This window comes from Salmo salar, chromosome 19, assembly GCF_965601325.2.
Source record: "Salmo salar chromosome 19, fSalSal1, whole genome shotgun sequence".
Classification (NCBI taxonomy): domain Eukaryota; kingdom Metazoa; phylum Chordata; class Actinopteri; order Salmoniformes; family Salmonidae; genus Salmo; species Salmo salar.
The window spans coordinates 63,727,488-63,755,209 of record NC_138309.1 but is presented as its reverse complement, the minus strand read 5'-3'; the positions used below and the strand labels follow the sequence as shown (position 1 = coordinate 63,755,209).

The window sequence follows — 27,722 nt, the reverse complement described above, 5'->3', positions numbered from 1 at the left end:
CGTACCTTCTCTGCTATGCGGACTCCGGTTTCCAAGCTGGTCACGGGTGCATCTCAGCCACGCTCAAGGTCCTAAATGATATCATAACCATCATCGATAAAAAACAGTACTGTGCAGCCGTCTTCATCGACCTGGCTAAGGCTTTCGACTCTGTCAATCACCGTTTTCTTATCGGCAGACTCAACAGCCTTGGTTTCTCTAATGACTGCCTCAACAGGTTCACTAAATACTTCTCAGATAGAGTTCAGTGTGTCAAATTGTCGGGCCTGTTGTCCGGACCTCTGGCAGTCTCGATGGGGGTGCCACAGGGTTCAATTCTCGGGCAGACTCTTTTCTCTGTATATATCAATGATGTCGCTCTTGCTGCTGGTGATTCTTTGATCCACCTCTACGCAGATGACACCGTTCTGTATACATCTGGCCCTTCTTTGGACACTGTGTTAACAAACCTCCAAACAAGCTTCAATGCCATACAACTCTCCTTCCGTGGCCTCCAACTGCTCTTAAACACCTGTTAAGCTAAATGCATGCTCTTCAACTGATCACTGCCCGCACCTGCCCGCCTAGCATCACTATTCTGGACGGTTCTGACTTAGAATATGTGGACAACTATAAATACCTAGGTGTCTGGCTAGACTGTAAACTCTCCTTCCAGACTCACATTAAGCATCTCCAATCCAAAGTTAAATCAATAATCGGCTTCCTATTTTGCAACAAAGCCTCCTTCACTCATGCTGCCAAACATACCCTCGTAAAACTGACTATCCTGCCGATCCTTGACTTCAGCAATGTCATTTACAAAATAGCCTCCAACACTCTACTCAGCAAATTGGATGCAGTCTATCACAGTGCCATCCGTTTTGTTACCAAAGCCCCATATACTACCCATCATTGCGACTTGTATGCTCTCGTTGGCTGGTCCTCGCCACATATTAGTCGTCAATAGTCGTCATTGCTAGGTAAAGCCCTGCCTTATCTCAGCTCACTGGTCACCATAGCAACACCCACCAGTAGTACACGCTCCAGAAGTTATATTTCACTGGTCATCCCCAAAGCCAACACTTCCTTTGGCCGCCTTTCGTTCCAGTTCTCTGCTGCCAATGATTGGAACGAATTGCAAAAATCACTGAAGTTGGAGACTTATCTCCCTCACTAACTTCAAGCATCGGCTGTCCGAGCAGCTTACCAATCGCTGCAGCTGTACACAGCCCATCTGTAAATAGCCCATCCAACCAACTACCTACCTCATCCCCCTATTTGTTTTTTGTTTTTCTCTGCTCTTTTGCAAACCAGTATTTCTACTTGCACATCCTCATCTGCACATCTATCACTCCAGTGTTAATTGCTAAATTGTAATTACTTTGCCACTATGGCCTATTTATTGCCTTACCTCCTTACTTCATTTGCACACACTGTATACAGATTTTCTGTTGTGTTATTGACTGTACATTTGTTTTTGTCACACTGCTTTGCTTTATCTTGGCCAGGTCGCAAATGAGGTTGTAAATGAGAAATTGTTCTCAACTGGCCTACCTGGTTAAATAAAGGTGAAATACATTTTTTTAAATTGTTTCTGTTCCTGTGTCATGTCTGTGCATTGTTTGTCTTTCTTATTTTGTATTATGTTGTGTTTATTTATTAAAACACTCACTCCCTGAACTTGCTTCCCGACTCTCAGCGCACATCATTACAGAATAACGCCTCGCCTAAGGGAAGCATCAGGGAGTTTTTTCGGTGGGAATGACGTCGGGTCTGGGAGCTGCTACAAGCTCTCATGCCTCAGACAGATCGCCAGGCTCCCCTGCTTCCGCCGGCTCGTCAGGCTCTCATGCCTCAGCCGGATCGCCAGACTCCCCTGCCTCGAGCTGGCTCGTCAGGCTTTCATACCTTCACCGGATTGCCAGGCTGCCCTGCTTCCACCGGCTCGTCAGGCTCTCATGCCTCAGCCGGATCGCCAGGCTCTCCTGCCTCAGCCGGTCTGTCAGGTTCCCGCACTCAAGACCGGCGACATGTTCCTGTGCATCAGCAGGGGTGACTGGTCAGCTCCTGATCTCCGGGATCGTCCATTTGGTTGGCGTCCTGCAGCTGGAGCCGAACGCGCCGGGGAGGGGGTACCGTCACGTATGCTCTCTCTCCGGCGCTCTAGGTCGCCATGCTCCCGCGTCTCAGCCGGACTGACAGGTTTTCCGCACCTCAGAAGAGGTGACCGGTCCGCTCCTGATCCCCGGGATCGCCATTTTGGTCGGCGTCCTGCGGCTGGAGCCGCGAGTCAGTGGAGGGGTACTGTCACATGTGCTCCCTCTCAGGCCTATATGTCACTATGCTGCTTGTTATGGCGCACACCTGTCACCATCATTATGCGCACCTGCACTTCATCAGACTCACCTGGACTCCCTCACATCCCTGATTACCTTCCCTATATATGTCACTCCCTTTGGTTCCTTCCCCAGGCGTTATTGCTTCTGTTCCTGTGTCATGTCTGTGCGTTGTTCGTGTTTCTTATTTTGTATTATGTTGTGTTTATTTATTAAAACACTCACTCCCTAAACTTGCTTCCTACTCTCACTGCACATCGTTACAGCTAGCTAGCTGTAGCTTATGCTTTCAGTACTAGGTTCATTCTCTGATTCTTTGATTGGGTGGACAACATATCAGTTCATGCTGCAAAAGCTTTGATAGGTTGGAGGACGTCCTCCGGAAGTTGTCATAATTACTGTGTAAGTGTATGGAAGGGGGTGAGAACCATGAACCTCCTAGGTTTTGTACCCAGAGGAGGACGGAAGCTAGCTGTCCTCCGTCTACACCATGGTGCTACCCTACAGAGTTCTGTTGAGGCTACTGTAGACCTTCATTGAAAAACAGTGTGTTTTAATCAATTATTTAGTGACATGAATATATTTAATATAGTTTTATCTAAAAAAGGATAACTTTTTTATGTTTCACTTTAATTTTTTTATGACATTCACTGAGGATGGTCCTCCCTTTCGTCCTCTGAGGAGCCTCCACTGATGTAAATGTAAACCATTTTTCCCTCTTTGTATAAATAGAACAGTGGGGTGAATGGATGGATGGATTGATTCATTAATTGATTCACTGATGGATTATTTCATGAATTCATTGATTGGCAGGATCAACACCACCTGCCTGCCCCAGTTTGGCTACAAGCATGTGCTGTCTCTGACTGAGGAGGTGAGCCGCTTCACTGAGGAGGTGAAGAAACAAATCGTGTCCAGGAACAGAGATGCCCCCGAGGGAGGCTTCGACGCCATTATACAGGCTGCCGTGTGTAATGTGAGGCCAGTGTAACGTCACACACACACACACACACACACACACACACACACACACACACACACACACACACACACACAGTGTCTTACTCTTTATCTTTCTACCATTTTTGTTCACTCACCTATCCTCTGTTGGTCAACCTCAGGAGAAGATCGGTTGGCGTCAGGGTGCCTCTCACCTCCTGATCTTCACCACCGATGCCAAGACCCACGTGGCGCTTGATGGACGCCTGGCGGGTATCGTGCAGCCCAATGACGGGAAGTGCCACCTCAACTCAGAGAACATGTACAGCATGTCTACTATCATGGTCAGTCGGGTGGGCGGACCATGTGTCGTTTGTGTGTATGTGTTCTTGTGTGTGTGTGTGTATGTGTATGTGTATGTGTGTGTGTGTGTGTGTGTGTGTGTGTGTGTGTGTGTGTGTGTGTGGTGTGTGTGTGTGTGTGTGTGTGTATGTGTGCATGTGTGTGCTCATGTGTTTGAAACTCCTCACCCTGCTCTTCCTCTTCCAGGACTACCCGTCACTGGCTCTGATCACAGAGAAGATGTCAGAGAACAACATCAACCTCATCTTTGCCGTCACCAGTCCTGTGGTGCCCCTCTACCAGGTCAGTAACAATTAATTGAGCCATCCAACCAACCAACCAATCAACCAATTACATTTGATTTACTGTGACCTTGGAAAGTTTGCACCAATTTTCACGTTCACATGTTTTGACTTACAATGGAATTAAAATGTATTGAATGATTTCTTTGTTTGACAGAACTACAGTGAGCTGATTCCTGGGACCACTGTGGGCACCCTGTCCAACGACTCAGGCAATGTCATCCAGCTCATATTAAATGCCTATGCGGTGAGTGGACCTGTGTGTGTGTGTGTGTCTGTCTGTGTGTGTGTGCGTGTCTGTTTGTGTCTGTGTGTGTGTCTGTGTCTGCGTGTGGGTAGGTGCGTGCATGAGTCCGTGTGTGTTTATGTGTTTGTATCTATAGTGCCTTCAGAAAGTATTCACACCCCTTGAATTTTTCCACATTTTGTTGTGTTACAGCCTGAATTTGGATTTCTTTTAGTCACTGGTCTACACACAATACCCCATAATGTGCAATGGAATTATGTTTTGAGACATTTTTACAAATTAATAAAAAATGAAAAGCTGAAATGTCTTGAGTCAATAAGGATTCAACTCCTTTGTTATGGCCAGCCTAAATAAGTTCAATGAAAATGTGCTTAACGAGTCACAAGTTGCATGGACTCACTCTGTGCGCAATAATAGTGTTTAACATGATTTGACTACCTCATCTCTGTACCCCACACATACAATTATCTGTAAGGTCCCTCAGTCAAGCAGTGAATTTTAAACACAGATTCAACCACAAAGACCAGGGAGGTTTTCCAATGCCTCGCAAAGAAGGGCACCTATTGGTAGATGGTAAAAAAAAAGCAGGCATTGAATATCCCTTTGAGCATGGTGAAGTTATTAATTACACTTTGGATGATGTATCAATACACCAAATCACAGATACAGGCGTCCTTCCTAACTCAGTTGCTGGAGATTAAGGAAACCGCTCAGGGATTTCACCATGAGGCCAATGGTGACTTTAACACAGTTCTAGAGTTTAATGGCTGTGATAGGAGAAAACTGAGAATGGATCAGCAACCTTGTAGTTAATAATACTAACCTAATTGACAGAGTGAAAAGATGGAAGCCTGTACAGAAAACAAATATTCCAAAACATGCATTCTGTTTGCAGAAAGGCACTAAAGTTATACTGCAAAAAAAATGTGGCAAAGCAATTCACTTTTTGTCCTGAATACAACATTTTATGTTTTGAGGTAAATCTAATACAACACATTACTGAGTACCACTCTCCATATTTTCAAGCATAGTGTTGGCTGCATCATGCTATCAAATCAAAATCAAATCAAATGTTATTTATCACATGCGCTGAATACAACTGGTATAGACTTTACAGTGAAATGCTTGCTTACGAACCTTTCCCAATGATGCAGAGTTTAAAAAATAATAACAACATTTTAATATTGTAACCAACACAAGAGGAATAAAATACAATACACAGGAATGGAGCTATATATAGTACCAGCTATATACCAGTACCAGATCAATGTGCAGAGGTACCTGAGGTAGATATGTACATAAAGGCAGGGTAAAGTGGCTACGCATCTGGATAGATAATAGTCAAATAAAATAAAGAACAGAGTAGCAGCAGCAAATTATGTGTGTGTGTGTGTATGTAGTGTTTGAATGTGTGAGGGATTTGTGTGGGAGTGATAGTGTAGTGTGTGAGTGAGTGAGTGAGTGAGTGAGTGAGTGAGTGAGTGAGTGAGTGAGTGAGTGAGTGAGTGAGTGAGTGAGTGAGTGAGTGAGTGAGTGTCTACGTATATATGGTATGTATATAATGCCTAGTGAGTGTGTGTCACGCTCGTCGAAATGAGCGGACCAAGGCGCAGCGTGAGTTAAGTGCCACATCTTTTATTAAAATGAAACTAAGAAAACAACAAACATACAACAAACGTGAAATCGTAGTGCTCAACACACTAACACAAAACAATATCCCACAAAGCAGGTGGGAACAGGGAACCCTTAAGTATGATCCCCAATTAGAGACAACAAACATCTAATTGGGAACCATACTAAGAGCACCATACTAAGAGCACCAACATAGAAATAAAACCTAGTCACGCCCTGACCTACAACACCATAGAGAACCAAGGGCTCTCTATGGTCAGGGCATGACAGTGTGTGTAGGGTCAGTGCAAGATATAGTCAGTGCAGAGAGTTTGGGTACCATTGATTGACTATTGACTATTTAGCAGTCTGGCTATTTAGCGGTCTTATGGCTTGGGGATAGACGCTGTCTTAGAGCCTGTTGTTCTGAGCACTGACGCTCCGGTACTGTTTACTGGACAGTAGCAGAGTGAACAGTCTATGGCTTGGGTGGCTTGAGACTTTTGCCGGGCCTTCCTCTGACACCGCCTGATATAGAGGTCCTGGATGGCAGGTTTGGGAGTTCTGCATCGCTGGGCAGCTCATGGCTGGGTTTCCATTCATAATCCGTTATCATCTACAAGCCCTGCCACATACGGTGAGCATCGTAGCCGGTGTAATAGGTTTCCACCTTCCTCCTATATTGTCCCTTTTTCATGTTTGATGTCTTGTCGGAGATCGTAGTTGGATTTCTTGTATGCGTCCATGTCAGTGTCCTGTTTAGTGTAAGTGGATAGCTCTAGCCTTTAGCCCAACGTGGATGTTGCCTATAGTCCATGGTTTTTGGTTGGAACACGTTCTTATAGTCAGTTATTGATGAAACCCGTGACTGTTGTGGTAAACTCCTCAATGCTATTTTTTGAATATGTTTTTTATTTAACCTTTATTTAACTAGGCAAGTCAGTTAAGAACAAATTATCAGATGAATCCTGAAACATATCCCAGTCTGTACTAGCAAAATAAAAATGGTAGACTCGGGTCTGCTTTGTCCGACCACTTCTGTATTGAGCGAATCAGTGGTACTTCCTGTTTGATCTTTTGCTTGTAAACAGTATGCAGAAGAATAGAGTCATGGTCGGATTTACCGAAGGGAGGACGAGAGAGGGCCTTGTACGCATTTCTATGGGTATAATAAAAGTGGTCTGGAGTTTTAGCGACCCTAGTGGCGCAAGAGACGTGTTGGTATGCTTGTAATCGTTAAGGACTGGAGAGTTTTTCAGGAGAAACATTAAATGGAATGGACCTAAGCAGAGGCAACATCCTAGAAGAAAACCTGGTTCAGGCTGCTTTCCATCAGACACTGGGAGATGAATTCACCTTTCAGCAGGACAATAACCTAAAACACAAGGTCAAATCTACACTGGAGTCGCTTACCAAGAAGACAGTGAATGTTCCCGGCTGGCCAAGTTACAGTGTTGACTTAAATCTGCTTGAAAATCTATGGCAAGACATGACAATGGTTGTCTAGCATGATCAACAACCAATTTGACAGAGCTTGAAGAATTTTGAAAAGAATAATAGGCAAATGTTGCACAATCCAGGTGTGGAAAGCTCTTAGAGACTTACCCAGAAAGACTCACAGCTGTAATAGCTGCAAAGGTGATTCTAACATGTATTGACTCAGGGGGTTGAATTCTTATCCAATGAAGATATATTAGTGTTTTATCTTTCATGTGTGTGTTTTATGGCTTGTTTCATCTGTGTGTTTTTCTGCGGACAGAAAATCCGCTCAGTGATTGACATGGAGACACAGGGGGTTCCTGAGGAGCTGTCTCTATCCTTCAACGCCACCTGTCTCAATGGAGAGGTCATCCCTGGCATCAAATCCTGCTCTGGACTCAAAATAGGAGACACGGTAAGAGGGCCTTTTCTCCGATCACTTCATCTTTCCTTATTTTTTTCTCCTTTTCCTGAGAGGTCATCCCTAACCTGCTCTAGACTTCAAATAGGAGACACGGTACTCACCGGGGCCCTTACCAAATTATGTTTTTTTTTTAAGCCATCCTCAATTCCCACTTTACTGACGACCTCATATGGGAGAAATTACCAGCAATAACAGCCAGTCTGTGTCTCTGTGTCTCTATCTCTCTCTCTCTCTCTCTCTCTCTCTCTCTCTCTCGCTCTGCCTCTTTGTTCTGCCCAAGGCTACCCTGTTTGAATACTTAAAAATACACCTTTACTTCCTCCCTTCCTTGAAGTATTCACTGAACTAACCCACATTGATAGATTAGGAAGGGTTCTATTAAAACACTTTCACCTATTTAGTTATGTCAGATCAATGATTACTTCAAGGAAGGGACAAAGGAAGGGTGCATTTTTTAAGTATTCAAACAGGGTCAAGGACCTCTATACTCTCTTGTATCACTCCGTCCTTCTTCTTCTTATTTCATTTTCTTGAGAGGTCACTTCGGATCTGCATGTGCTCCTCCAGGGAGCTTGCTTCCTTCCCACTTTTATTCTCTATAATTGTTTTATTCGTTTTTTCCTATTATGAGGGAGGGGGCACGTTGCTCTCTTTTGCCTTTTCTTTTGATGGGTGTGTTACTAACTGGTGTGTGTGTCTGTGTGCCTGTGCGTGTGTCTGGGCCTGGTACCAGCCCGTTTCCTGTACACTTCCCCAGTGCTCTGACTCACTCATGCCAGCCTCATGATCCATATCCAACTGTCTAGCTTGGAACAGTCACACACGCACACTCGCATGTGGAGGGGGTCGGGTCATATGCACACAGAAAACATCTGAAAAGAGAAATGTGTGTGTACACACTGCTCACATACTCATAGACACCCTCAGTCCCACACCCAAGACCAGGGTTGGGGAGTAACGGATTACATGTAATCCGTAACATGTAAGGGATTACCAAAAAAACGGTAACTGTAATCCGTTACGTTACCAGCAAAAATATTGCAATCAGATTACAGATACTTTTGAAAAACTAGATGATTACTTCGAGGATTACTTTTAAATTCAGAAAGGAGGTTTGACACTTCTCTGTTTTCTCAATGACATTTAAATCAGCATTGAAAAAAGGTGCAAGTTTAAGTTTGTTCCACCTGAGCGAGTCTGACCACAAGTCAGAGACTACTGTGATGACACACCAACTGGGTTTGATTGATCGCGGGAAAAGAGCAGGAATAGGCTTTTGTAGGCTACAGTCCAAGCTATGTCTTCCAGTGGTACGACTGCTGACAGCTTCCAAAGATTTTCCAACTTGAATAAACGCTTGGAGGTAAGGATGACAGGAGTGGTGTAGTCTACGGAGATACGGATATCACTTATTATTGATATCTACATAGTGCATTGATGTGAATCACACTGCTGCTCTCTCATTTAGCTATTCACCCCTTACGGATTGTGGTTGTTGTGGGTGGCTGTTCACAAATCTAAATGTGTATTTGAACCCAATAGTGGTTCATTTCAAGAAGTTTAAGCTGCCTATCAACCATTGTTTTTGAAACCAGTGGACAGCCAGTGAAAAATGCACTCTTGCAACAGATGCACAGTGTGGAACCCAGCCTATGGAATAAAATTGTGGCTTTTATTGCTCAATCTAATTCATGCTGATGAAAAAATTACATCCATAGGCCTAATGGACACATGCTCAAACTCACACACTTAAAGGGGCAATCTGTAGTTGAGACATCCATTTTTGTACATACAGTTGAAGTCAGAAGTTTACATACACCTTAGCCAAATACATTTTCACAATTCCTGACATTTAATCCTAGTAAAAATTCCCTGTCTTAGGTCAGTTAGGATCACCACTTTATTTTAAGAATGTGAAATGTCAGAATAATAGTAGAGAGAATTATTTATTTCAGCTTTTATTTCTTTCATCACATTCCCAGTGGGTCAGAAGTTTACATACACTCAATTAGTATTTAGTAGCATTGCCTTTGTTTAACTTGGTCAAACGTTTTGGGTAGCCTTCCACAGGCTTTCCACAATTAGTTGGGTGAATGTTGGCTCATTCCTCCTGACAGAGCTGGTGTAACTGAGTCAGGTTTGTAGGCCTCCTTGCTCAAACACACCTTTTCAGTTCTGCCCACAAGTTTTCTATAGGATTGAAGTCAGGGTTTTGTGATGGCCACTCCAATACCATGACTTTGTTGTCCATAAGCTATTTTGCCACAACTTTGGAAGTATGCTTGGGGTCATTGTCCATTTGGAAGACCCATTTGCGACCAAGCTTTAACTTCCTGACTAATGTCTTGAGATGTTGCTTCAATATATCCACATAATTTTCCTCCTCATGATGCCATCTATTTTGTGAAGTGCACCAGTCCCTTCTGCAGCAAAGCACCCACACAACATGATGCTGCCACCCCCGTGCTTCACGATTGGGATGGTGTTCTTCAGCTTGCAAGCATCCCCCTTTTTCCTCCAAACATAACGATGATCATTACGCCCAAACAGTTCTATTTTTGTTTCATCAGACCAGAGGACATTTCTCCAAAAAATACGATCTTTGTCCCCATGTGCAGTTGCAAAACATAGTCTGGCTTTTTTTATGGCGGTTTTGGAGCAGTGGCTTCTTCCTTGCAGAGCGGCCTTTCAAGTTATGTCGATCTAGGACTCGTTTTACTTTGGATATAGATACTTTTGTAAATGTTTCCTCCAGCATCTTCACAAGGTCCTTTACTGTTGTTCTGGGATTGATTTGCACTTTAAGCATCAAAGTACGTTAATCTCTAGGAGACAGAACACTTCCTGAGCGGTATGATGGCTGCATGGTCCCATGGTGTTTATACTTGCGTACTATTGTTTGTACAGATGAACGTGGTACCTTCAGACATTTGGAAATTGCTCCTAAGGATGAACCAGACTTGTGGAGGTTTACAAATTTTTTTCTGAGGTCTTGGCTGATATCTTTTGATTTTCCCATGATGTCAAGCAAAGAGGCACTGAGTTTGAAGGTAGGTCTTGAAATACATCCACAGGTACACCTCCAATTGACTCAAATGAGGTCAATTAGCCTATCAGAAGCTTCTAAAGCCATGACATCATTTTCTGGAATTTTACAAGCTGTTTAAAGGCACAGTCAACTTAGTATATGTAAACTTCTGACCCACTGGAATTGTGATACAGTGAATTATAAGTGAAATAATCTGTCTGTAAACAATTGTTGGAAAAATGTACTTGTGTCATGCACAAAGTAGATGTCCTAACCGACTTGCCAAAACTATAGTTTGTTACAAGAAATTTCTGGAGTGGTTGAAAAAAGAGTTTTAATGACTCCAACTTAAGTGTATGTAAACTTCTGACTTCAACTGTATATATATATATATATATATCCATTGATTCTTGAAGAATATAACTTATAAATGCCTCATGATTTTAGTTCAACTGTCACACTCCATAAGAACCCAACATTTAAGCTTGTTTTTCTCCAATGTTTGTAAACATTGTAAATGTAAACAAACACTGCCTCATAACATGGTTAAAACAATCCTTTTAATATCATAGATGGTCAGTCCTTGCATCCATAGCTCTATCTATTAATCTTAGAGTGGTTACATTTCTCCTGCTCCATCCCTCAGCATTTACCAAAACAGAGGCGGGGTGTCCGTTTTGTTATCGTTTCATCTGTGGATTCGCCCTTTAAACAGCTGCATATTATCAAGATATCAAAGTGTCACCAACAAAAAGGTAAACAATAGGCCTATTGCAAATGCAGCATATGGCATTCATTTTCCACATGTAAATAGCACTTTCAATAGTGCTCAAAGCATACCATTCCATGAGCACAGCATTTATTTTTCAACTCGAATCAATGAGCCCAATCAGTCCTCCATGACAACACAATCATAAACAACAGAGTAGGGCTGGCTAATAAGTCCTTAGTTTTCGGGTCATGCTCAGGTAAAACAATTTGGCTAATCTATACTTCCATATTTCCAGTCCTATTCTTAAAGATCAAGAGGTATAACATTTTATTGGAATGACTGGAATTCTTATAGACTTTAGATTTTAATGTAAAGATATAATTGAATCGTATGTAGTAGAAAGCGATGGGTTAGAAGAAGCTTACATAACCAACCCATAATTAAAATTTAGCATCCATATATGGCCAGCTATGTAAACTTAAAAATTGATTTATCCTGCAATAGATGTGGTTCAATTGGTAACATACATTTTTGACTTCTTCTAATGCCTCTTAAGGGGAAAGTAATCTAAAAGTAACTGAATGTAATCAGATTACATTACTGTGTTCGGGTAATCCAAAAGTTATGTTACTGATTACAATTTTGGACAGGTAACTAGTAACTGTAACGGATTACATTTAGAAAGTAACCTACCAAAACTCTGCCCAAGACACACACTTTACTGACCAACATCCCCTTCTCTAGAACCACATATTCACATTACACATTCCTCCTGTGTGCTACCCATCTACTCACTGCACTAACCTCTTCTACCTCCACACCTCCACCCTTCTACTCCTCCACCCAGGTCTCCTTCAGCGTGGAGGCGCGGGCGCGCGGCTGTCCCAAGGACAAGCGCAAGACGTTTGTCATCAAGCCTGTGGGCTTCAAGGACTCTCTGACCGTCACTATCACCTTCGAGTGTGAGTGCAAGTGCCAGGCCCGCGCCGAGCCACTCAGCCCTGTCTGTAACAATGGCAACGGCACCTACGAGTGTGGCATCTGCCTGTGTCACCCGGGGAGACTGGGGCCGCGGTGCGAGTGTGCCGAGGGTGACTACAGCACCACGGAACAGGACCGGTGTAGTGTCCCCTCCACCGTGGGCATTGGGGGTGCAGGGGGTCCTGGGGCAGCGGTGTGCACTGGGAGAGGCGACTGCGTCTGTGGGCAATGCGTGTGCCACAGCAGCGACTTTGGCAAGGTGTGGGGCAAGTTGTGCGAGTGCGATGACTTCAACTGCCTGCGCTACAAGGGCGAGCTGTGTTCAGGTGAGAGAAGAGGGAAGGAGGGAGGGACGGGTTTCAAAGTGCTTAGTGCCTATAACTACAGCCCAGACTTGTTGCTGGTCTGGTCTGGCCACGTGTTTACATTTCAGTTAGCTGAGAATTTATTTCTGGCAAGTTCTATAAATGTATTGGTATTTCAGTGTTTGTGGCCTACAATCTTTCATCACAATCTGACCTTTAATAATTATCTTTAGACAACTTCTATAACACTTTTTTTTCCCAAGATTAACTTAGACATTCTCAAAACAAATTCAGTTGTTTCTGTCAGAGTTTCTGGGGGAAAATCTGTGAGCTTTTTCCAGGCCAGTACTAGCCATCCTCAATCCTCACCTTACTGAAGACCTCATATGGGAGGAATTACCAACAATAACAGCCAGCCAGACTCTCTCTCACTCTCTCTCTCTCTCTCTCTGTCTACCTCTGTTCTGCCCAGGGCTAAGGGCTAGCTCCATTCACAGCAAACATGTGGCTCTGTGCTGTGAGCTGCGGCTGTGTGGGCTAAGACATGCGTTCGACTGGTGTGTTTGTGTTTGAGCTGAGCAACTGAGGTAATGATAGAACAAGTGCCTGCCAAGCTCCGACTTTGCATATGTCACGTAGAAAGAACAAGTAGTTAAAGGTTTATTGTTTGTGTGTAAGTAGTTAGTGTGGGTTGAGCTTTAGCTAATAAGGCTAATCAGGGGGTCTTACATGCTTATGCACACATTATAACTGCACCACAAGTTTAAGTAAGCTTTAAGTTAGGTGTTAATAGTAGTTCTTACAGTAAGTAGTTAGTGTGGTGTGAATTTGAGCTTAAGTTTGGGTGGTTCAACGAAAGCAAATTTCTAGTGTATGACCATCCTTAGAGTTTAGCTCTAATGCTAGAGGTCATTAACTCTAAGCGATGCCAGAGTGGGTGCCTTGTGAGGTAAGGCAACAAGGCTGCTGAACACAGGGAACACATGTAAAGCCTACATTATCTGTGCCCCTGTCAAATAGTGGATTAAGGCCTTCTGTAATGCTGGATGTTGGGTACTGTAAATCTATTCACTTAGTGCTCTGATAACTCTTAATTCAAAGCGTTACATTCACTGAAATCCACTCACAAGCACTAAGTCACTAGCTTGTATCCCATATTCCTGTATCCCCTCATAACCAACATCATCACTGCAAGACATGTACCCTGCCTGTTTAGTTGTACATTTACCCTCTCCAATCCAATTCTCACAACCTTATTTGCTATATTCCCCAAAGTGCAATGATGATTGAGAAAATACCTCTCTGCTTTGTCAGTGGCTGATGCTGTCATAGAGCTAAAAATAAACCTGGTCTGGTAAAAGGGGCCTGAGGTAACGAGCTGGAAATGCAGTTGATTTCTGTGTGTGTGTATGTGTGTTATGTATCGTTCAGAGAGGGAAACAATGCCCACATAACACAGTTTTAGAGAGAAGCAGTTAGAGAATGGCATAATGACAGGAGAGTGGTGGTTGGAAGGCTTGTGGTTTCCTTAATGTTTGTTTTTGACAAGTCATTTTGTTATCCAGGCGGTTCACTCACTTGCTCCCATTGTTTTCCTGTCCTATTGTTTATCTGGAGTCTGGTTGGTGGTGATAAACCAACAACAGCAGATGTATGTTCTGCACTGTAACTGTCTTACTGGCACTGGGTCCAAAAAAACACACACATATACATGCACGGGCACACGCACGCACACACACACACACACACACACACACACACACACACAGGCTAAAAAAGCACCCAGACACTGCTGACACACCATATTTTATGTTCTAGAGAAACAACAATGGAATTAGTTCCACTTCCAGCGCTCCAACTATTACAGAAACAGGACTTGCTACTTCCCAGTATTTGGCTTAAAATTCCTGGAATTCCTCACCATTCCAATCCCTTCTTTTTTTTTCAGACGGATTTAGGGTGGATTAGCGATTTTTGATAACACCCAAGTGTGCTTTATAGGGTTCAATGCACTTCGTCCAAAATGGTACCCTATTCCCTATTGAGTGCACTACTTTTGACCAGTGTCCACTTTTGACCGGGACCCATAGGGCTCTGATGAAAAGTAGTGCACTATATAGGGAATAGGGTGCCATTTGGAAAATAGACAATGTGTGTGGAATGTATGGCAAATCTCCTTATGTAACCAATGATTGATCAAATATGTTATCAAGAGATTGGAAATGCAAATAGATTGTTGATGAAATGAGTATTCAACATGATTCAGAAATAGTGTTCATTCGTACCAATCTCTAATGTCACATTCACTGGGATTCATCAAAAAGTGCACAGAAATATTATGAACTTCTGTAAATATATTATAGGAAGAACACATTTGAAACTATAGTCACCTGAATGATTACCCATGTTTTGACTTTCTCCGCCCCCTCTCAACTTTCCACCCTTCCTTCTCCCTCAACCCTACTCACCTTTCTCCACTCTCCTCGTCTCCCTCTCCTCTCTCACCTTCCTGTCTTTGCTATACCCTCTTCTTCTTCTCCTCTTTCCTCTATTCTTCCCTCACCCCATTACCCATAATTCTGCATCCTCTCTATCCTCCTCCCCTCTTCCTTACTTCCTTCCTTCCCTCTCGCTCTCTCCTCCCCAGGCCACGGCACCTGTGACTGTGGGTTCTGCCAGTGTGACTCGGACTGGCAGGGGGAGAACTGTAACTGCTCCCGCCGTACTGACACCTGTATGTCCAGCCTTGGCCTGCTGTGTAGTGGCCGGGGCCAGTGTGTGTGTGGGGCCTGCGAGTGCACCCAGCCGGGAGCCTACGGGGCCACCTGCGACAAGTGCCCCACCTGCCCCGATGCCTGCACAATGAAGAAGTGAGTGTGGTATCCACACACACTCATAGACAGACAGACACACACTCACACTCTCATGCAATTGCCTCATGTTGAGAAGAACGTGAGTAATAGATGCTGATGTGTGTGTGTGTGTGTGTGTGTGTGTGGTGCGTGTGCGCATGCGTGTCTGGACTGGTACAGAGAGTGTGTGGAATGTAAGCATTTCAAGCGAGGGAAGCTGTTTGATGACAACACCTGCACCCGCATCTGCAGAGACGAGATTCAGCTAGTGGACGACCTTGGTAAGACAAATCCATTTCAAATCCAATTTGACTTAAATAGCTCTTTTTACAGCTACATTCACAAAGCACTATACAGTAACCCAACCTTGACCCCCAAAGCAAGCAGCAGCACAGTAGTAAGGCAAAACTCCCGAGAAGGAAGAAACCATGAGTGGAACCAGACTCATAGGTGGGGCCCATCCTCCTCTGACTGTGCCAGGTCAAGGTTTGGAGTACAAATGACCGGCTAGTCCACACAGTTCACCAACAAAGCCAAATGGTTGTCCATTTAGGCAAATAAGACACCAAATCATTGACTGAAAAACACGCTTCAAACCACCTCTGTTTAATATCCAACATTAATACCCAAATGAACATCATGATGCTGTCTTGAGATTGTCATTAGCATGACACTATTTACAGTCAAGATGGCTGACATTGTATCAAATGATAGGACTATTTGGGGAAAGATAAGAGAAAGATGATTCCCTACTCCTTCTCTCTGCCTCCCAGAGTTCCATGATAAAAATGCTGTGAACTGCACCTATAAGGATGAGGATGACTGTGTGGAGCGCTTCCAGTATTATGAGGACGCCAGTGGCAAGTCCATCCTATTTGTGGTCAAAGAGCCTGGTAAGAATCATACACACACACACATATTTGAGGACATCTTTTGTGTCCACAAAATGCTAAATGGTATTTTCCAAAATGCTAAACTTCCGATTTTAGCAGAAGTGTGTTTGAACAAAAAAAACTTATGGCTGTTATTATTTTATTTACCAAATGTAAAAGTGACCACAAGACACTACAACCACAAACCAACACATCCAGGCCCACTCTCTTTTGGAGCCTCGTGTTCAATCAGCGCTCCCTTTTGATCCCACCTACCCCCATCCATCGCCATCCATCCCCATCCATCCATCTGCTTGTTAAGCGGCCATGTTGAAAGAGTCGTCGGTTGCAAAAAGCTGTTAACAGCCAGAGCCCGCAGAGAAAGCCTGTCCCTGGGCCTGCTTTTAGTGGACCCACGTGTGGACCCTACATTGTAAAAAGACGCTCGTAAACAAGCACCCGGCTCCCGAGGAACTCGCTGACGCTTCACAATCCTCTGGGGAGGAAGGAGGGATGGAGGGAGAGAGAAGTGGGGTGGGGTGGGGGGGGGAGTGGGGGGGGGAGAGGGAGGGAGGGGGGGGGGGGGGGAGCCAAAGAGAGCGAGGGGGGGTAGTGGTAGGAGAGAGAGAGAGAGAGAGAGAGAGAGAGAGAGAGAGAGAGAGAGAGAGAAAAATGGAAAACACTAAACAGAAACAGCCATGTTGAACCTGCCTCGAATAGTCATCAAAAGTATTTTGGGCTGTATTAGGTTTAGCTGATGTGTAGGGCCTGCCAGAACTGGAATTCCTGAAGTCCAACTCACATAAGCAGAGGTAGAATAAATAAACCTTTGGTTAGCACAAAATTACTATATCCTTCACTTTCTATGTGTACACTCAAAAAGGTGCTATCTAGAACCTAAAAGGGTTCTATAGCTGTCCCAATAGGAGAAACCTTTGAAGAACCCTTTTTGGTTACCAGTAGAACCCTTTTGGTTCCAGATAGAACCCTATTGGGTTCCATGTAGAACCCTTTCCCCAGAGGGTTCTACATGGAAGCCAAAAGAGTTCGACCTGTAACCATAAAGGGTTCTCCTATGGGGACAGCTGAAGAATCCTTTTGGAACCCTTTTTTTCTAAGATTGTATACTCATACGGTATATATTGCCATAAACAAGGCGGGTTAACAATCTGAAACATCATCCCATACACAATCTGTACAGACTCATGCGTTTTATAAACAGACACTAATGAAACCGAGCCTGGTCCCAGATCTGCTTGTGCTGTGTAGCAACGCCTATGTCAATAGTTTAGGAGTTGGCTAGACAGCACAGACAGATCTGAAACCAGGCTAAATAAAACCAACTTGTGGAATCAAAATGTAGAGTATTCTGATGAGGAGTCGGGGATCATAACACCCATTCAAAGTCATACAAAGACACTTGAAATGCTAGAATGGGGTAAGACTTACGTCTTTAAGTCGTGAAGCAGCACACAAAAAAAGAGAACTTTTAACCAGTGTAACTGTATGTCCAATATTTAAAATCATATCCTATAATCATATCCTAACAATGTCCAGGCTCATCTTATTCAGCCATGAAGATGGGATGATGGATAGAGCAGTGAGATAAGCGAAGTGAGTAGGAGAGGTAGAGCTACAGGAAATTGAGTTAGAGCGAGGGAGGTATAGAATGAGAAGAATGACGCATAGAGGGGAGGGAAATCGGAAAGGTGGGAGCAAAGAAGTTGCTTTGATGTAGCTGTAAAAGTACACCCCTGCCTGGAATGTTGCGCAACAAACGCACGCACACACAAACAAACAAACGCACAGACACACACACGGATGGACCCAAACGAGAGACTAGAATGAGGGGGAGTAGGTATAACTCATCTGGTATAGCTCATCCCTTCCTCATATCCATCATTAGCCGTTTCGCTATGTAAGGGATAATCAAGGAGGGGCTATGCGTTCTATGGAAAATAATGCACGACGTGGAAGGTGTGTTCCACGACGCGCTAACGTGGTGGCACTAAACTTCCACGGAGTTGCATTATTTTCCAGAGAACGCATAGAGCCACGAGTTGATTATCCCCGTGTATAATTTAACACATTTGCTGCTAGAAATGTGTTCAGCTGCCGGTAGAAATGTGTTCAACATCCACTGAAGTAGCTAACTAGCAAGTTTACTAGATCGCTACAGTAGTTGCCTTGGTAACCAAACAAACGGACTTGCTAGTTTAGCTAACCAAACCATAAATCCTAGCTTACTGTTATGAAAATATGATTCTACAATGCCCATAATGTTTTCGATTCAACTTTGGCTTTCAAAAGCAGCTCAAACAAAGAACATGTAAGAATGAACTTCATAGCCATTGAATTAGACCTTCCATTATTTAAGTCATAATGCCTGAGAAGCTGGTGTTTGGAGGATATACAGTGCATTTTTGAAAGAATTCAGACCCCTTGACTTTTTCCACATTTTCTTACGTTACAGCCTTATTCTAAAATTGATTAAATCGTTTTTTTCATCAAGCTACACACAATACCCAATAATGATAAAGCAAAAACTGTTTTTTAGAAATGTTTGCACAAAAACGGAAATATCACATTTACAGACATATTTACTTTGTTGAAGAACCTTAGGCAGCGAATACTGCCTCGGGTCTTCTTGGGTATGACGCTATAAACTTGGCACACTTGTATTTGGGGAGTTTCTCCCATTCTTCTCTGCAGATCCTCTCAAGCTCTGTCATGTTGGATGGGGAGTGTCGCAGCTATTTTCAGGTCTCTCCAGAGATGTTCGATCGGGTTCAAGTCCGGGCTCTGGCTGGGCCACTCAAGGACATTCAGAGACTTGTCACGGGTCTTCTTGGGTATGACGCTATAAACTTGGCACACTTGTATTTGGGGAGTTTCTCCCATTCTTCTCTGCAGATCCTCTCAAGCTCTGTCAGGTTGGATGTGGAGCGTCGCAGCTATTTTCAGGTCTCTCCAGAGATGTTCGATCGGGTTCAAGTCCGGGCTCTGGCTGGGCCACTCAAGGACATTCAGAGACTTGTCACGAAGCCACTCCTGCGTTGTCTTAGCTGTGTGCTTAGGGTTGTTGTCCTGTTGGAAGATGAACCTTCGCCCTAGTCTGAAGTGCTGAGTGCTCTGGAGCAGGTTTTCATCAAGGATCTTTCTGTACTTTACTCCATTCATGTTTCCCTCGATCCTCACTAGTCTCCCAGTCCCTGCTGCTGAAAAACATCCGCACAGAAGGATGCTGGCACCACCATGCTTCACCATAGGGATGGTGGCAGGTTTCCTCCAGGCTTGACGCTTGGAATTCAGGCCAAAGAGTTCAATTTTGGTTTCATCAGACCAGAGAATCTTGTTTCTCATGGTCAGAGTCCTTTAGGTGCCTTTGGCAAACTCTAAGCAGGCTTCATGTGCCATTTACTGAAGAATGGCTTCCTTCTGGCCACTCTACCATAAAGACCTGATTGGTGGAGTGCTGTAGAGATGGTTGTCCTTCTGGAAGGTTCTCCCATCTCCCCAAAGGAACTCTGGAGCTCTGTCAGAGTGATCATCTGGTTCTTGGTAACCTCCCTGACCAAGGCCCTTCTCCCCCAGTGGCTCAGTTTGGCCGGGTGGCCAGCTCTAGGAAGAGTCTTGGTGGTTCCAAACTTCTTACATTTAAGAATGATGGAGGCCACTGTGTTCTTGGGGACCTTAAATGCTGCAGGAATGTTTTTGGTACCCTTCCCCATATCTGTACCTCGACACAATCCTGTCTCGGCGTTCTACTGACAATTCCTTCGACCTCAAGGCTTGCTTTTTGCTCTAACATGCACTGTCAACTGTTGGACCTTATATAGACAGGTGTGTGCCTTTCCAAATCATGTCCAATCAATTTAATTTACCACAGGTTGACTCCAATCAAGTTGTAGAAACATCTCAAGGATGATCAATGGAAACAGGATGCACCTGAACTCAATTTCGAGTCTCATAGCAAAGTGTTTGAATACTTATGTAAATAAGGTATTTTTTATTTTTAAAAAAAATTAAATAAAATTGCAAACATTTCTAAACCTGTTTTTGCTTTGTCAATATGTGGTATTGTGTGTACATTGATGAGGGAAAAAAAATATTTTATGAATTTTATAATACGGCTGTTACATAACAAAATGTGGAAAAAGTCAAGGGGTCTGAATACTTCCAAATGCACTGTATATGATGGGTCAAAAAAGTTAGTGCAAGGGTCAATGCAGATAGTCCGGGTAGCTATTTGGTTAACTATTTAACAAACTATTTAGCAGTTAGTTCAGTATCATAAACGAGTATTCAACAAAGCCATGGTATAAAATACCTTACAATGCCTCTGTTGTTCCTTATAATGCCTTAAAAATGCCTTTATAATGTAAACATATTTAGACCAGATACACTAACAAAATCTTATTATCAGCTCTCGCACTCTTCAACAGAGTTATTGGAGACATTTGGTATTGTTTTCAGCCTGATCTAAGAACAGCTTCTCCTAACCAAATCCCAATCCTAACCACATTCGCAATGCGTAAAACTTACTTGCTAACAGTGCTTAGGGACAATAGGCTTTGTTAAGGGCTCAAATGTTAAAAGCGTGTCTTTCTGTGCTTCTGGCAACTGATGTTTGATGTCTTGCCCTCATGTGTGGCTGTATTGTGTTATGTGGAAGTTTGCTGACATTTTATTACTGTAGACAGGGCTCTCTCACAAAAGAGATTCCTATCTCAATTGGATTTCACCTGAATAAATTATAAATAAAATAAACATCCCTTGGTTGCCCCTCTTCCCCCAGACTGCCCTAAGGGTCCAGACATCCTGGTGGTGCTGCTGTCCGTAGCCGGGACCATCTTGGTTCTGGGTCTGGTCGGCCTGCTCATCTGGAAGCTGCTGGTCACCATTCATGACCGCCGTGAGTTCGCCAAGTTCGAGGAGGAGCGTGCTCGCGCCAAGTGGGATATGGTAAGAGGCTGCATCACACCGGCCGTGAGTCCCATAGGGCGGCGCACAATTGGCCCAACCTCGTCCGGGTTTGGCTAGAGTAGGCCGTCATTGTAAATAAGAATTTGTACTTAACTGACTTGCTTAGTTAAATAAAGGTTCAATTAAAAGAAAAAAGAAAAAGAGGGCACATGCACACACACTCTTGGCTTGCTAGGCTGAAACCAACCCATAGCCCATGGGTGGCCAACAACGCCGGTCCTGGGGTGCTACAACCATTCAACTGGGCACAATCTTCCATTTAGAACACAAGTAGATTCATTGGATGTGGGATTCAGTTAATCAACCAGCTTTCTATACTTAATTTTGAATTTGAGGGTGTCACAGTGCAAGGCTATGAACTACCAGGTATACCATGGTGTCTACTGCTCCCCTACCATACAAGGCAATGTATTAAGGAAGGCAAAAAGATCATAAATATTTGCTCATTTGTGTTGTTGAAACTTCTATTGTTTGGTTGGAAGCAGAGGTCGGGTCTCTCTCTCCTACTCACTCTCTCATTATGCTTTTTATGATTTTTTTTCACTGCAATGTTCCTCCCTATACAGGAAAAAAAAGGCAGCCTCCACTCTCCAGGGGTGGCTTGGTTGGCACTGAAATTAGCTAACGCTAATTAGCTTTTACAGGCAGTGGCAGGGGCTGCCTCACACACACACTCTTCCCATCAGACGTCCCGTCCTGACCTCATCTGGAGTCCCTAATCCTGCGCATGGGATGCCAGAACTCCCATAATCCTCCTTGCTTAAATGTGCTCAATTTGTTGTAACTCGAGTGCCGGGCAGCATGTGAGCCACAGGAGTGGTAGGTGTACCATGTGTCTGAAGTAAAGCTACTGTTCATAACTCGTCATAGAGCTCCTGAATTGAGGCCCACGTTCAACTCACAACTCACATTCAAGTCAATTCAGGAATGGGTGGATCTTCAAATCTAATGCACATGAATCAATTCCTGAAAGGAATTTCAGGTCATCAACTGAATTGACTTGAGCTGAACTGTAGTTGACCCCATAACATTCATTATGAAACTCTCTGTTTTGAATTGCAGGGCCATAACCCCCTGTACAAAGGAGCCACCTCAACCTTCACAAACATCACATACAGAGGCAACAAGGAGTGATGGCAACCAGGATCACTGAAATTACTGCATCATTTGAAGGATCACTGAAATTACTGCATCATTTGAAGGATCATTAAAATAACTGCATCCCATTGGATTCTTTCAATTTCCTCTGGAATGTTACGATTTCATGTGCTGGCTCTACTGTCACAAGAAGAAGATGTAATATTTGTGTAGTGGTTTGTTGTACATATGTATTTAAACGATACCAAATATGTTTTTCGGAGGCATTTCAACATTAACTACCATCAAGTTCTATCAAAATCCATAAATATAACTTAGGCTGTCCATTAATGAAAGTAGAGTAGGCTACATTGAGAGATAAATGTACGACAGTAGACGTGACTCGAGTAAGGCACGTTACTTTCTTTAGTGACAGAGGAGAAGCGAAGGACAAAGAGAAGAGGACTGGCAACCCCTCAGAGCCCTCTTGGTTTCTTCCTAGGTTCCTGCCTTTCTAGGGAGTTTTTCCTAGCCACCGTGCTTCTACATCTGCATTGCTTGCTGTTTGGTGTGTTAGGCTGGGTTTCTGTATAGCACTTTGTGACATCGGCTGATGTAAAAAGGGCTTTATAAATACATTGATTGATTGACTGATAATGATACTCATAGCATACGCATGATATGACTTACTCATCAGCGTGTTGTAATTTCCTGTTTGTTAGAGTCTGGCATGATACGCACATTGTCCAAAACAACATTTCTGAGACATGTGGTTTAGCGATCTGTCACTTTGGTATAACAGAAAAACGCCTTTGGTTTCTCTTGCATTCTCATTTCACAGATAAACAGTTTCCTTCAGCTGTTGACATTGACTTGCAACATATCTCTCAGATATGCCAAAAAATTATGCTTAAATGTTTTTGTCAGTTTTGGTGTATATTATGATTATATGTACCGCACATTGCCCCATATCCATAGCGTATTAGAGTAGGAGTGCTGATCTAGGATCAAATCATAATGAATAAGATTACATGGATATGGGAACCTGATCCTAGATCAGGACTCCAACTCTGAAATTACCTATTGGTAAAGAGGTGTGGAGTCTTTGTTTGTATGTGAAACCAGCACTGCCTTCTTACATTCCCAGTTATTGTCAATATAATGTTCAGGTATACCATTCTTCAGACACAACACCACAAATCATCTCTCAATCACATGAATACATTTACTCCTTCGGTGGAAGCATCATAGTCAGTGTCTTGTATTCATTAATGTGACGTGTTATTAAGATATTTGCTCACTGTATATATTGTTGCACTTGTTTACTTTAATCAACTGCCCTTGTTGATTATGGGTCAGTTAAGCTGTCAATCATTTGTAAGACTTAACTTGAACTGGACCTCCAGCCAAGATTTCACTGATGATAGGTTTCACTGACTCCGGACACTGTTTTTATTTGCTCAAAACATCCCCATTACCAGAAAAGGAAGGAAGCACAGAGTACTATGATGACATCATTACATATTAAATTCACAGGGTCTGCGTTGTAAAAAATGTTTGTAATTCTTTTACATTGTTTTTCATATCCACTTTTGCAAGGGAAACATTTAAATAAATAAATAATGGGTTTAAATGGATACTGAATTTGTGTGATATGTATTTCTTATTATAAACTGGGTGGTTCGAGCCCTGAATGCTGATTGGCTGAAAGCTGTGGTATATTAGACGGTATACCACAGGTATGACAAAACATTTATTTTTACTGTTCTAATTACATTTATAACTAGTTTATAATAGCAATAAGGCACCTCGGGGGTTTGTGGTATATGGCTAAGGGCTGTAGCCAGGCACTCCGTGTTGCATCATGCTTAAGAACCGCCCTTATCCGTGGTATATTGGCCATATACCACACCCCCACGGTCATTATTGCTTAAGTATATAATTGTTGTAAAGTTAAATATAGCAGAACACTGCATGCAAAATGATTGGCTGATGGGTTTTAAAGTTAAAAATAACTTTCATATTGCGCTGTGAGAGTGCATGATTGGAATACTCAACAAAATAGTGTTTACAGAGTAAAACTAAATTAATATATTAGGACTATATTAGTTGACTATGGTTTCTTGCAGTGTGTGAAAACTGTTGTCTCGTTTACCCCTGAAAGCGGGTTAGCAGTTTAGGTTAAATAAACCCCTCAATCTTTTTTACTTGTGAGAGGGGCTTGTCAAAGAGCCTTTCCTCCTCTTTTGGCTTGTGTTTCAGGAGCCAAAGCGATGAGGCCAAGGGCCAGTTTGTTTAGCATATTATTCATATTGTGTAGAACAATGCTTCCCTCTTCTGGCCTGTATGCAAATTGCAGGCCTTTTGGTCGACACTTCAGGCACCACAGATAATTACAACAGATGACCACCCCAAACCCTGGAATTAGTGATGTACTCAGTCCCAACCCCTGGAATCGATGTAATTAGTTAGTGACCACATTTACATGCACACCAATATCCCGTTATTATTCGGGATAGGCCTACTCGAGTATTCTGTTTTTGGGTTTACACATAAACATAGTATCCCGTTTACAATAACCCAAAAAGGCTTGTATCCCGGTTATCAGAAACCTGGATAAAATGCCTGGGATATGCAGATTTTTCTACGGGATACTGTGGCATGTAAACATCTTATCCCGTTTCCTGTTGTTTTTCGCGGTCTGCGCAGAATCAGTTTCGCATATCATGGGTGTTGTGTGATGATATTTTCATCTGATTGTCAAACGAATCACTTAAATAACATTTGGTAGGACATTTGTTTTTCAACTAAAGTTATATACATGCGGCTTCCCTTCTGTCATAACTTGTTGCCCCAGAAGACTAAATAAAGTAGTGCTCACCAGAATAATGTCTTACATTGATAGAATTAATGCATTAGTAGGCCTAATCTAATTTACACCGGTAAAGTTGTCCGTTTCGTTTAGGGACTGGGGAGAATAACTCCAAAACAGCGGAAAGATTGGCCCTGTCAAAAATGTCCAAATGTCATCAGTTTGACCAGTTTTAAGGAAATTAAAAGCAAAGAAAACAATGAAACACGTTTCTGATAAGACTTCAGTTCATCTTGGGTGCATACTTTATGTGGTTGAAATACTGTTTGCTTGCGTAACAGTTTCAAATATAAACACATTACACTTGCATTCGCATTTTCTCAAGAGATGCTGAAAGAAATACATTTTGTTTCTCTACTCCTGTTCCCAAGGGAGGGGGGGGGGGGGGGGGGCAGTTCAAAGCTGACATATTGAATTGTTTTAAGATGGTCATAATATGGATCATTTAGCTATTTGATTTTCAATTTTAGGACCCCTTTAAGTATCCTCCCCCAAAATAAAATAGAATAATTTGATAAAATATTAATTTGGCCTTATACTACCTTAGCCCATAGAAACGCATTGAATAACACATCCATAAATGGCCAAAAAAAAGACAGTCAAAAAATAAATTATAAGGAACAAGCTTTTTAAGTGTCTGTATATCTAGGAGATATAAGAAAGCGCAGGAAATATATATAAGTATATATATATATTATATATACAGTACCAGTCAAAAGTTTGGACACACCCACTCATTCAAGGGGTTTTCTTTATTTTTACTATAGAATAATAGTAAAGACATCAAAACTATGAAATAACACATATGCAATCACGTAGTAACCAAAAAAGTGTTAAACAAATCAAAATATATTTTAGATTTTAGATTCTTCAAAGTTGCCACCCTTTGCCTTGATGACAGCTTTGCACACTCTTGGCATTCTCTCAAACAGCTTCATGAAGTAGTCACCTGGAATGCATTTCAAATAACAGGTGTGCCTTGTTAAAAGTTCATTTGTGGAATTTCTTTCCTTCTTAATGGTTTGGATTCTCAGTTCATCTCGCTGACAGGAACAAACATCTCTCGGGGTAGAAGAAGGGCGGGGGTGTCTGGTTCATGATTAACGACTCATGGTGTAATTGTAATAACATACAGGAACTCAAGTCCTTTTGTTCACCCGACCTAGAATACCTCACAATCAAATGCTGACTGTACTATCTCCCATTAGAATTCTCTTCGATTATTGTCACAGCCGCATATATTCCCCCTCAAGCCGAAACCACGACGGCCCTCAAGGAACTTCACTGGACTTTATGCAAACTGGAAACCATATATCCTGAGGCTGCATTTTATTGTAGCTGGGGATTTGAACAAAGCAAATTTGAGGAAAAGGCTACCTAAATTCTATCAGCATATTGACTGTAGTACTCGCTCTGGCAAAACTCTGGATCACTGCTACTCTAACTCGACCATTGTTATTCCAACTTCTGGTATGCATACAAGGCCCTCCCCCGCCCTCCTTTTGGCAAATCTGATCCACGACTCCATTTTGCTCCTCCCTTCCTAAATGCGGAAACTCAAACAGGAAGTACCCGTGCTGAGGACTATTCAACGCTGGTCTGAACAATCAGAATCCATGCTTCAAGATTGTTTTGATCACACAGTCTAGGATAAGTTCCGGGTAGCTCCCGATAATAATATTGACATGTACACTGAGATGCGCTTTAATCAAGAAGTGTATAGGAGAAGTTGTACCCACTGTGACTATTAAAACCTACCCTAACCAGAAACCGTGGATAGATGGCAGCATTCGCGCAAAACTGAAAGTGCGAACCACCGAAGGTAACCTGCCTAAATGATTACCACCCCGTAGCACTCACGTCAGTAGCCATGAAGTGCTTTGAAAGGCTGGTCATGGCTCACATCAACAGCATCCTCCCGGATACCCTAGACAAACTCCAATTCGCGTACCGCCCAAACAGATCCACAGATGATGCAATCTCAATCGCACTCCACACTGCCCTTTCCCACCTGGACAAAAGGAACACCTATGTGAGAATGGTGTTCATTGACTACAGCTCAGCGTTCAACACCATAGTGCCCACGAAGCTCATCACTAAGCTAAGGACCCTGGGACTAAACACCTCCCTCTGCAACTGGATCCTGGACTTCCGGACAGGCCAACCCCAGGTGGTAAGGGTAGACAACAACACGTCTGCCACGCTGATCCTCAACAATGGGGCCCCTCAGGGGTGTGTACTTAGTCCCCTCCTGTACTCCCTGTTTACCCACGATTGCGTGGCCAAACACGACTCCAACACTATCATTAAGTTTGCTGACGACACAACAGTGGTAGGCCTGATCACCGACAACAATGAGACAGCCTATAGGGAAGAGG

At 43.0% G+C, this 27,722-nt stretch overlaps 1 protein-coding gene across 1 annotated transcript in view; it reads left to right on the top strand.

The window, feature by feature from the left end:
• LOC106579149 (integrin beta-3) overlaps positions 1 to 24,109 on the top strand; it is a 36,291-nt gene extending 12,182 nt beyond the window's left edge. The window contains exons 5-15 of the mRNA XM_014158750.3: positions 3,129 to 3,291; positions 3,437 to 3,598; positions 3,804 to 3,899; positions 4,056 to 4,145; positions 7,516 to 7,650; positions 12,247 to 12,706; positions 15,333 to 15,555; positions 15,718 to 15,818; positions 16,311 to 16,430; positions 21,208 to 21,374; positions 22,458 to 24,109. Coding sequence (XP_014014225.1) covers positions 3,129 to 3,291; positions 3,437 to 3,598; positions 3,804 to 3,899; positions 4,056 to 4,145; positions 7,516 to 7,650; positions 12,247 to 12,706; positions 15,333 to 15,555; positions 15,718 to 15,818; positions 16,311 to 16,430; positions 21,208 to 21,374; positions 22,458 to 22,529 — 1,789 coding nt within the window. The 3' untranslated portion in view covers positions 22,530 to 24,109. The remainder of the gene's footprint in view (positions 1 to 3,128; positions 3,292 to 3,436; positions 3,599 to 3,803; positions 3,900 to 4,055; positions 4,146 to 7,515; positions 7,651 to 12,246; positions 12,707 to 15,332; positions 15,556 to 15,717; positions 15,819 to 16,310; positions 16,431 to 21,207; positions 21,375 to 22,457) is intronic.
• The last annotated feature ends 3,613 nt before the right edge of the window (positions 24,110 to 27,722 follow it).